Source organism: Bos indicus x Bos taurus, chromosome 2 (genome assembly GCF_003369695.1).
Source record: "Bos indicus x Bos taurus breed Angus x Brahman F1 hybrid chromosome 2, Bos_hybrid_MaternalHap_v2.0, whole genome shotgun sequence".
In the NCBI taxonomy this organism is placed as follows: Eukaryota; Metazoa; Chordata; class Mammalia; order Artiodactyla; family Bovidae; genus Bos; species Bos indicus x Bos taurus.
This window is the reverse complement of record NC_040077.1, coordinates 34,338,634-34,350,667: the sequence shown is the minus strand read 5'-3', so window position 1 is coordinate 34,350,667 and position 12,034 is coordinate 34,338,634. Positions and strand designations below refer to the sequence as shown.

At 37.2% G+C, this 12,034-nt stretch overlaps 1 protein-coding gene across 11 annotated transcripts in view; it reads left to right on the top strand.

The window, feature by feature from the left end:
- Nucleotides 1-9,334, top strand: part of SLC4A10 (solute carrier family 4 member 10) — a 343,332-nt gene extending 333,998 nt beyond the window's left edge. For 6 of the 11 annotated variants that reach the window (XM_027559338.1, XM_027559355.1, XM_027559393.1 and 3 more), the window contains 2 exons: nucleotides 1,828-1,944; nucleotides 7,258-9,334. In XM_027559338.1, the coding sequence (XP_027415139.1) occupies nucleotides 1,828-1,944; nucleotides 7,258-7,324 (184 nt within the window). In that variant the 3' untranslated portion in view covers nucleotides 7,325-9,334. Of the gene's footprint in view, nucleotides 1-1,827; nucleotides 1,945-2,771; nucleotides 2,811-7,257 lie in introns of all 11 variants that reach the window. The other 5 variants (XM_027559373.1, XM_027559418.1, XM_027559364.1 and 2 more) reach the window with 2 other exon arrangements.
- Nucleotides 9,335-12,034: the final 2,700 nt, after the last annotated feature.

Sequence of the window (12,034 nt, the reverse complement as noted above, 5' to 3'; positions counted from 1 at the left end):
AGATATAAAAAATACAATTATCATCTACCACTTAAGAGTGAGCATAAGTACAGAGGACATTTTTCCCTTTATCTTTCTTTTTTAAAATAATATTCAAGTTTTAAAATCCTGTTGACTGTTTAGTTGAATCAGCATATTCTCAACTGTATTCTATAGAAATCTGCCTAGTTTCCTGTGGTACCCCTCTTAAAAGGATTTTGTGGTTTAATAAGTCTGAAAAATGTTCTCTACCACATTCCAGTTTAGAGATTCACAATGCATATTGGCATGTTAAAGAATCTTAACTAGTAGTGGCATTTTTAAAAAAAGTTTAACTTTGTTGTAGCTAGCATTTTTTAAACTCTTTTGTTCACAAGACTCTTTTTCACATAATGTTATGAAAAACTTGTATTCTCCATGACTCTTTTGGAAACTAGTTGATCTCATTCTTTGTTATCAAGGGCTGAATTAATGAGACATATTAAGGAACACAGATTAGGATGTCCAGATTAGGAAGGAAGGAGTCTGTGAGAACTGTTTTGCTCCAGACTCGTAGTGTTTCTCTTAAAAATTTAATTTGTTGCCCTCTTGTGAATGTCCACAGTGAGGGGTATGAGAGTTCAGTTTAGGATTTCTGTAGAACATGACTTTTTCCATAGCAAAGTATCATTTTTACCTGTGGTAGAAAAGAGTACTGATTTCTCCCACAGTGACACTTTCTTTGGCTTGGCCTGTGTTTTATCTCTGTTGATATTTGGTTGCCTTTCTGGCCCTGGGAATGTTTTAGAGAGTTCTAAATGGACTTATAATTGGTGCAGTTTTAAAACGTAAAAAAATGCATCCAGCATAATTACAGGCCCTTATATTACAGGCTCCCCCAGCCACTGAATAAAATATTTGTTGAGTGGATACCAAATGTCAGACTTTGTCTGGGTCATGGCGAAACAGCAGAGGACCAATGTTCACGAATCCTTGTTCTCATGAAGCTTGCATTCAAGTAGAATAGAGGTGGGGGAGACAGAAAATACATAAATGAACAAATAATATAGTATATATTTCAAATGGTGAAAAATGAAACAAAAACACAAGGCAGAAAGAGGGATGAAGTTGCTATGGGGAGATGGAAACAGAAATTTTAAATAAAGCAATCAACAAAGGCCTATTGGAGCAGGTGACATTTGAACTAAGAATGGAAAGGGTTATTTATATTTGGTTGGCAAAAATGTTTGCTTGGGTTTTTCCTTAAATTATGGAAAAGCCCTAACACATTTTCAGCCAAACCCATACCATGTAAAGGAACATTATAGGCAGAGGAAGAGAAGTACAAGACTCTGAGGGAGCAGCAAGCCTGTGGGGTCCCAGGACAATCAGGAGGCATTTCACTGTAGCTGGAGAGGAAAGATGAGGGGAGTAATAGCAGAAGGTAAAGCTGCAGGGGAAGCAAGCAAGGGGACAGAGCCTTAGAGCCCACCCACCGGGCTTTTACTTTGAGTGGATGGGAGCCACTGTGGAGTCTGAGCAGAGGGGTGAAGTGCTATGCTGGGCTATGAATATAGGGACAAGAGGCCCAGCACTGAACATGCAGAACCTAAACTCCGTCATTGGGAAAGAATTAGGAAAACTGTACCCCAAACCAGTTTCTGTATAACTAGAATCTTTCATTTAGATTTTTATTTTTCATAGTTGTGAAATTGTTTGGAGAGAACAATTATTAATAATACTGAATTTTTAATTATCAAAAATTCTGTACAGAGGCATAATACTGTCCTATATTTAGTGTCTATGGATAGATAACTGCAGTTTCTTATTTAATGTTTATTATCTCATTTTGGGTAAACTCCTATCTAGAGATGATCCATCTGTGATCAATATTTCTGATGAAATGTCAAAGACTGCCTTGTGGAGGAACCTTCTGATTACTGCCGATAACTCAAAAGATAAGGAGTCAAGCTTTCCTTCTAAAAGGTTTGAAATCTAAAATAATGTGAATTTGTACTGAACCCAGTCATTTAATGACATGACTCCATGAGCAAAAGAATAGTATTGGTTTCCATTTAACTTAGTTCTAAAATATTTCAGAAAATTAAAAAGAGGTTAGAAATCACAAGGATCCCATTTGTTGGTATGTTTTCAGTATCCCCCTTTCAAATTAAAAGCTCACTCCAAAACTATGACAGTGGGGAGAAGCGGGGTATAAATGAGTTTCAGTGCAGGACACTTTTGGACATTCATTTTGGCCTGCTCTTTGACAGTAGGATTTAGTGTATTCCTTCATCATCCACTTCTTAGGACCCCCTTAGATGTCTGACCATACTTTGCATTCTCCTGTTGTTCTTTTTAAAACCCATATGGCACCTGCAATGGTAATTTTGTATTTAGTTTATTTCCAGTCCCTTATTCCAGCCCTGAAAAATCTTCCCTAACCTTTTTACCCCAAAACTTTCAGCTCCAGAAAGTTTTATGCATTTTTCTTCTCTGTATGCAAACATTACATACAACTGCTATAGCTGTAGATGACAGTTTTAAATGCATGAGGTGGGAAGAATGTGTTCTTAAATACCAAGAGTCATCACAGGATTTCCAAAATGCATTTTCCAGAATTTATAAATAAGAGTTCAAACCATCTTGTCTTCTTAGATGTTGATCTGAAGAAAAATCTCTGTGTTATGCTAATATTTCTTATTAAGAGAGACAGGGATTTGGAACAGTGTTTAATTATTAATTTCCTTTATTTTTATGACCTTAAATTAACTTTTTCTACTTAATTTTTTATATTACGTTTTTGTCATAAGCTCCCCTTCCTAATCACTCTAGAAGCTGATTTCCCAAAGGTAAGACCCTTTCCCTCAAACCTATTCCTTGGTTGCATTTCCTTTTGTTAAGTGGTGTCTTCTAGAAACCTGATCAGCCCATGTTCTTTGTGTGAGTTTTGGGGAGGCAAAAGGCATGGAGAGTCTTGGGCTTAGGTCCAGTATCAGACTGTTTACAGTGTTCCTATAACTCCTCAGCTCTTTAAGAGGGTTTGCAACTTGAGTACTTTTTTTTCTGCACGTGACTTATACAAATGCATTGTATATAAATCAATAAATCTTATAGAACTGTATTTTGTAATAACATCAGAGTTCTATATTGGAAAAAGAAAATTTATCCCTTGAATTAAGAAATTGTAAAGCTGAGAGCTTCCATTTAACATGCCTCCAAAACTGCAAGCTTTATCTTCATGAGAATTATTTGGAAGCATGGGTTAGAAGAAGAAGCAATATTAAACTTAGAGACTATCTCTTGCTGCTGGTTTTTTGTCACCCCAAAATGGCATGCTGCTTCAGTGTTCTATGTCAAACAGCAGTGGATGTGCAGAGAGCCTAGGGGTCTTCACCCCATAAAGCTGGGGATTACTTCCAGTTCTCTCTCTCCCTCTCCCTCTTTCTCTTGCTTTCTCCCCATCTCCCTCTCTTTCCCTCCTTCAGATACCTCCAACACTTGTTCCAAAAATTACTTGAAAGGCTCTTTCAAAGACTTCTGGTTGATATTTTCTGTCTTTTAACAGGGCTTTAAAATCTTCATGTATTTCTTCGCTTGGCTCAAGTGGAAGTAATATTTTATTCTAAGCCATGCTTGATCTTCCTTTCCCAAAGATCCCTGCTGCAGTCTTATAGAGTCATCCTCACAGTAACTCTGTTTTGCTAGAAGTCTTGGAAGAAAATCAGAGTCATGAGAAGGGTAGTTTCTCAAAGATATTGAAATATATGCTTGGGGACCCTTTCTCATTAAAAATATGGCATTTTTCTGATTTTTAAAAATGTGAACCCCGAGTTTATGAGCTCAAAATAAAATTCCAGGCATGAGAATATGTGGGAAATTTGAGGCAATCAAATTTAGAGATTGCTTTTCTTCCTGCAATATAGATGAAAATGCTTTCCCTATTTTCCTTTGGTTCAAGCAGCAGTTTTATGTCATGATATTTTAGGTACTCCTTAAAGTAAATGTCATGTGATGCTTTTCACCAGAAAAATTCAATTGTTTAAAATATCTATGTCAGATTACTTCTCACAGTAGATTAATTCCAGTGAACAATGTACCATGCTTAAAAGCAGATCCAATTTTAAATAGATCATCCTTTATATTTTCATCTAACCACTTTTTTTTCATATTCTTTGAACATATGTTCCCACTAGCATAAGATTCAAACTATTGTGGAATGAAAGTGTGCCCAGTTTTCTTTACCTTTAAATGTGATAAAAATCTGTAGCTTTCCATGTGATAAAATGTCTATTGGTTAGTGATTAATGTCTTCGTAATGGTGGAAACTGGCAGAAAGAGTGTGGCTTCTAGAAATCCTAAAACTACCAATACTAGTAACAGCAGCACTCTCCCAAAGCCACTGCTCTCTCTTGGTATCTGTTGGAGGCACTGCAGTTTGACGACTAGGAACTGTAGAAATGCTATACCTGCTGGAGTATCCACCCGCAAGAAAAGCCCTAAAGGCCAGCTTCCCAGGGTCTGACTCTCGAGACCTAAGCCGGCTTCCCAGTGTCTCTGACTCCCCAGCCCTAGTTGTCTCCCTCCTGCCCCCGCTATAGGCCCTACTGCCTATCAGAGAAGCCCAGGTGCCTTCTTCTGAGTGGCAGAATATAGCGGTTATATTTTCTCCATTATTTCGTTTACTTTACTTGTCTAAAAATATTCATCCAGTTTAACTGAAAGAAGTATCCAAGAACTGACTGTGGGCTCTACCACATCTGTGGGGTGTTTAATCTGATCCTAGTTCAATAGCGCTATACAAACCTGTGACAAGCTCCTCCACAGCTTATTTAAATGAACTGGTGAAAACCGGTCCCATTAAAAACCGTATTGACTCAGAGTAGGTGGGCAACTGCTTTGATAAACTGACACCCAAGAGCAGCATTTCTTGGGCGGGTACCTGGCAGCACTTGGTTTTGTTTTGGTGGCAGAAGCGGGGTCTAGGGACTCTCTCGCTGCTTTCCTCTGTCCCTCCACCCACCCCGCTCTGTGCTGGATGTTTCTTCACGCTGTTTTGCTAGGCCTCAGCCCTCTCATGACTGCTTGGTAAACGTTGTGTATATCAGCTATTATGGTGTCATTGACAAATAGCAGTTTCATAGCTTGCCTGGCAGCATGAAGGTAGTGGGTCATGTTTTGCCCTCTCTTGAAATATGACTTCCTTATGTTTCGTCTCATCCATCTTGTGTCCCCTGGTCCTTATAGAGTACCTGGTATATAATAGATATGCAATATGTGTTTATTGTGGTAGCATGTAATAGATATGATATAAATTTAATACATACATCTAATGTATTTGTTACAATGGAAGTTTAGAATTGGTTGGCATCCTGAAAATGATGTAGCAAGGAATAGAGTAATAGCCATGCACTAAGAAGATTCAAGTCAATAATATTTTTCATGAAAGTCTTGAGCAAGTTTTAAAATTTTCATCAGATAGAATGTGCTTTTCTATCTTTCAAAAGATAGAGCTCACTGGAATTGAGACTATTAGCCTCAGGATTCTGGTATTCAAGGTGCAAGAAAATGAGAGGCCATTTAGTCCAAAACTAATTGACAGATGAGGAAACCAAGTCCCAGATAAATTAAATAACTAGTCCAAGGTCACATAGCTCCTTCTTTGCTTCCCAAACTGAATGTCATCATCTGACTCTAAGCCCAGGGCTTCCTCCACTGCTCTGTGCTGCCCCTTTTCATTGGCTTTGTTTTCCAGAAGAGACTGGGAGTCAGGTAGTACCCAGGGAAAAGTTAATTTGGAAAGTAGGGTAGCAGACACTTGTCATCTGAAAGGAACTTAAAGTAGAAGAAAGTGAGTCATGCAGATAGAGGAGTTAAAAATACAGAGTTAAGCCTCTCAACACATCATGTGCACACTGTCATCTTTTCTCATGGAAGGAGAAAAGAAAAGAGAAAAAGTTGCTTTGCTCTGACCTGTAAGGAGCGTGTGCTGTGAAGTGTGGCAGGCACAAACCCGGGTGCCATAGACACCCGCTCACACCAGCTCTCAGCGCTGGCAGCGTGCCACAGATGGCAGAAGCTCCAGCACTTCTTACCTGATGGCGCCGGGTGGTGGTGACAACTGAGAAGGGCTGTTTCTAGCTTGAATTGGAGGAAAAAACAATTTAAAAAACACATTCTTAAAATGTGTCTTAAGTTATTGACCACTAAGAAAGCTGCACAGGAAGCCCCGTAGGAGAAAGGGGGTTTTAACTGTCACTTTTTTACTTGGAGGAGAGTTATATAAAACCAAGGGTTTCCCCACCATCAACCATTTCATAGTTATATTGAGCCAAAATGAGCACTAAAAGTGTATGGGTTCTTGCAGCTGAGGGACCCAAAGGCCGACTGTGGGTTGCCCTCGAGTCAGCAGCAGGAGAGGCGGGGAGAGGCCTCAGTGTGGGGCTCGCCTGTTTTGCACGTGGTTGGGAAGGAGCCGAGCTGCCCTCTGGAGCATGTGCTCTTGGTGTGAGCTTCCTGTGTGTCAGCACGTTATTTGAATTTTGCATGAAAACTGTCAACTTGAGATTAGGTAAAGTGTGTATTGGAAAAATATTTTTTTAAAAAATGAGAGTGTCACATTACCAGGTTGCCCATTGATAAAGTTAATTGGAGAATAGTTAAAACAGAAGCCACTTGGGAATGGGTTTGTTCCAAAAGGAGTGAGGTGAAACATGATTCCTCTAATGGACAGGAGGAGTTTGTGAGGAGATGGCATGGGTGTTTGGAGGGCAGTGTGCGGGGTGACCGGGTCCTTCAGACCAGCGGAGGCATGCCTGTTCCCCTGACAACAATGAAGTTCTCACGCAAGATCAGACTCCAGTCTGTTCACAAAGGATGCACCACTTGCAGCAGGGCCCAGAAATACCTACTGCGACATCTTGTTTATGTCATTCATCGTACAGTGCTATCTTAAGACAGGGAGGGGCATGACTGGCATTTGCGACAATCATCAATGATTCATTTGGCCAAATGAGGACCATGGTATTAATCTGGCATGCTTTGGGGGCTGTTTTTAAAATGTCTGGTTTTGTTTTTTAGTTTCTGTTTTTTGAATTTCCCTTTTTCTGCAGTTCTGGGTTTCTACCTCACTGAGTGCAGAGGATTTTAATCGTTGCTATCTATGGATGCTTCACAGCATGAAAAAGCAATTCCTAAGGGCCCTTGTGGTCATTGAAATTGATGGGTTTTGTGTCTGAATGAGGTCTCCCAGGGGCCTCACTGGATTGAAGTAATACATTTCTCCTTTTTCCCCTGTAGCATTGAAAGCCGAAAAGAGAAGAAAGCTGACTCAGGGAAAGGTGTTGACAGGGAGACTTGTCTATGACTGATCTTCAGTTTATTTTTTACATATATAAGAGAAGAGTGCCACAATTATTCATAAAACCGTTTTGATCATGTATTATAAATTCTGTCTTTCATCTCAAATCCACCTTCATACTGTAAGTAGTGCAATACTTGTTTCATTACTGTGTTTAAACTTCTGAACAGTGAGACACCCTTGTGAGCATATACAAAAGCTAATGCAAGAATCTCTGTGTTCCTTGCTGTATTTTAGACATTTGTAAACACTAGATTCTCATTGTCAGTTTTACGAGAGCAATAGCTTTCTTAAAGAGATAAGTCATATTTACCTAGTTTGTATTTTCCTACTTAGGGACCTGAAGATACCTGATAATTTCATTCAGAAGAATTTTGGAAGGTAGTCTTACTTCTTTTTATTTTTTATAGCTTAGCATTAGTGACTTATTTCAAAATACCCAAATCAAAAAGTTAGTTTGAAAGCATTTTTAATAATTGTATTTATGCATTTCCTTGATTTAATATGATATTTAATACTTAAGAATTTATATGTAACTAAAACTTAAAGTCATTTTGAAAAATATATATGGAAACCTATTCACAACTTGTTTAAAAGAATCAGATACTAATGCAAAGAACCAAGTAGTATTTGCTTAATATTCAAGTTTTGATTACATGATCAGATACTAGGCTTGTATGAAATGCTTTAGAAAAACTTTGTAGGTTTTGTGAGATTTTCAATATAAATCTTTATCAGAAATATACTGTTAAATTTATCTCCCATTGACAAGTCTTTTCCAAATAAGCCTATTATATACATACTTATGGAATGCCACATGGTGAGTCACTGTATGTGAAATTCCACTCCTGTACATTTATTCCACTGCTAAAGGTCATAGACTGCTTAATGCTGCTTCTGAATCATGTTCTAATGTTAGACTGATGGTCTCCAATTGTCTTTTGTTTTCTGCAGAGCTCTTTTCCATTTCTTAACTAAATGCATGTTGTAGAAAAATAATCTTTTAAATGAAAATATCAGATTCTGTTTGAGAAGCTTCTATAGATATTTCAGTCTATATGAAATAATTCATCTTTACTAAGTTTATACAAGAGGAAGAAAAGTATAGAATTTTTGAGTAATGTGAATTAATAAAGATGAAATCTCATAGTGCTCTTGCTTCTTAAGAATTACCAATGATCATCAACCTTATAATCTTCAGTGTCTAGTTTTACAATAATTCAGAGCCTTGTGGCTTTTACAAACTATTTATAAATATTCTGAGTATAAATGTACATGAAAGTGAAAAAAAAAACACAAATCCTCTTGTGATTAAGCTTATGAAGGAAATGAACAACAGGGCCTCCACTAGGTTCAACATTTTGATACCTTCTGTAAATTCCCCTTACAATTTTTCAAGGAGCCATTTCTTCAATGAAGCATAAGCCTAAAAAATATAAGAAGAGTTTGTAGTTAATAAAGTCTGTGTTTATAAACGCCAAGGAAAAACTACAGAAACTTTCCATTCCAAATGCATTGCCTTTGTGTATTTTATAATACAGACACTAGATGTAAACATTCCCGTTGTTTTATGAGTTAGACTAGCTGTACATGTCGGTCAGTCCCCAAAGCAGCCTTCTAGTGCTTTAATATATTAATGACTATTCTGTTTAAGATGATCATAGTGAATGAAAATCTTCACATGATCACCTATTTGAATAAGCACTCATATCCAGTGAAATTATGTATTTCTGAGTACTTTTATAGTCATTTTGTTCTTGTGTGAATTTTAATGCTATCCCTATGTTGATCTTAATATTTTGAAATCATATAAAATATAAGAAAAGCATAGTGTTATATATTTCCTCCTAATTTCAGATTCCTGGTCAAAATTATTGAATACCTTGAATGTAATTTATTGCAAAGTTTAAGTAATGTGTAAATGTGACTAGGATATTGTGTTTTTCACAACTAAGACATGTTATGTGAAAATAAATATTTATCCGAACTAATTTCCTTGCACATTTTAAACTGTGATGCAAAGTGTCTTGTCTTTTTTTCATTAGTGTTCATCAGTAAATCAGTGTAGAACATTTTGAACATAATATTTAAATTTAGACACAAGCAATGATGTCAAGAAGACTTGGTGATGTAGATGTTTCAAGAGTATTGAAATAATTTGAACTTCATGAGCAAACTATGATGAGAGATACATTAGGATGTACCTCTTCATTTTCCCAGAAAGCAGTGACTTAGATACAAATGGCATTGTACTCATTACTAGTAAAAACTTCCAAGATCATTAGTAAGGTTTCCCATCATTGAAACTCTTTAGATTTCTGTTTTTACCCCTCTTGGGAAAAGCATTTCTTAAAATTTTCATCCTCCTTATTTTTTATAGTAGGTCAGATGATATTACTGTTCTTTTGTCGTGATCTGGCAATATGTTATGGAGGTAACTGCATTCAGGACTCTAATGTACTGGTTAGTAGTTTTTTCTTGACTTATGAATTGACTTTGTAATTGCTATCACTTAACAGCCTTCAATATTGGGAAGTTTTCTCCTAAATATAATTTGAGTATCTCCTTGTTGTAGTTTAGCATGATAGAAACTCTCCACTGATGATTCACTAGCAACTTGTATTTAAAGACAATCCCTAGATCTTTCAGGACTTTTCTTGGCTCTTAAATTTGTGTGACTCAGTTTTTTTTTTTTTTTTAATCTTCACTTGTCTACCTCTGTTTCTATTTAACTTTAGCCTGTTTGCTCTTGATGTGGGACTATTTTACTATCATTGCAAGAATGCTCTCCAAATTTTCCTGTATATCTCTCTCACATATTCATACAATGAAAGAGATTATAACCGTTTGAAAAACTTATGAGAGTAATTTGGGTAATATGATGATTCACTAAATATCTACTTTGAAAGGCTACTTGTAATCAGTCACCTTGAAGAAACCCAATGTTCAAGGATTACTCAAAATCCTTTGAGAGAGATCCTTGGGTGTTTTTCTTAGAAAATTGTAGCTCATGGACACAACTGTCACTTCATTACAGTTTCTATTGGTATGTTAGCTACTACTTTCTGTGCTGGAACTTTGAAAATAGGACTGTGATCCTTTCTTTTAAGGGCAAGGTAGACACATAGCTTTAACATAATGTGATGTGTACAGAGTCGGTTGTACAATAAAAGCAATGAATAACTCAAGGATGGAATTTTGAGTACAGCAAACTTTGAAGAAAATGTTATATGAGGTAACATACGAATTAGGATGGTAATGGGGAAGGAAACCTACTCCAAGAACTGCAGTGATTCTCAAACATGTCAGTATTGAAAACAATAAAAGTAAAAAGTAAATATATATGGTAATACAGAAGCCTGACATACTTGATAATATAGGATTTTTGGAACTCAGCAGACAGCCCAATATGGTGGGATGTTAGGAGACTAGTGGGGACCCATATGAAAAGGTAGGAACACAAGTTGGAAACATTATAAATGTTGTTAAATTCTATATTAGGATATTTCAACTTTATCCTTTAAGAGTTTTGAGTAATGAAGAGGCATGCATTTTAGGAAAGATTAGTCTGGCAGCATGATTGGAAACATAATGGGGAAAAAGTGAATCCTGTACCCAGAGTGACTCTCAGAAACTCAAACCAAACTCTCTATCAGTGGTCTATAAACTTGTATTATGATTGAAGCCACACAGGCTGAAGCCTATGCTGTACGTACTTAATAAGCAACTCCAGGCCCAAGAACTTCATGACACATCCTTTCACATAAGAGTATTCCTTTATATAATGTGTTTGGGGTTGACTTTTTTTAATGTTCAGAAAAACATGGTATCAACAGTATTCCTGAGACAATTAAAAACATCTAAGTCTGAAGCAAAATTCAGCCAGGGGCTGGCTCATGTGAGTCCAGAAACCACCGTCCCCACTGCTTACCTTTTGATCCCACATTCCTCATCCACTCTTCCCATAGACTTAGCTTTGGATTTATGTATTTGTACCTTCTGGTGTGTGTAGAGTTATAGACCATTTGCTTATAAGCTCCCTAAAGGTAAGAATAGTGTTTTGTCCCTTCTTAGTAATTCTCTAGAACCTAGCTCTTCCTGTGCTTTGCTGTTTATTCAGCCAGCAAAGGCTGTAGACAGAATTGTAAGTAAAATACATCAGAAGATGTGGCTTCTTCGTTTATTAAGAATGATTCAAGCTCCATAAAGGATTCTCACTGACATGGCAGCACTGGAAGAAAAGCACATGCTCACTGAGAACCTTCACGTGCCCTACACCCGTGGACACAAGACACCTGTGGGGAGAACTGGTGTAAACTATGAAATCGTCAAACCAGGCAAAGTGCATAAATCTTCACAACAATGTGACTGTTGTGGAAGGTAGGCATTCTGGTATCTCTTTCAAATTAAGTAGCTGAATAATGTTCTTTAAAATGTTCCTCTCTGTGAGTGTCCATGCTGAGATTGTAACGCACGTGTCTAGCCTAGACTGGAGTGCACTCACCGCCCAGCAGGAGGCGCGATGTGACCGCCTTCCTCCTTAACCGGACAGTCATTCAGGTTCATGCAACCAGCACAGGGTTGAATAATATTTCTTCTCAATGTTACATTTTCCTTGTCACTCATCTTTCTGCGATTAACACTTGAAACCAAACCTAATCAATGAAAATACTTTTTTCCTCACAAGTTAAAAATATTATGACTTTGGATGTGCTC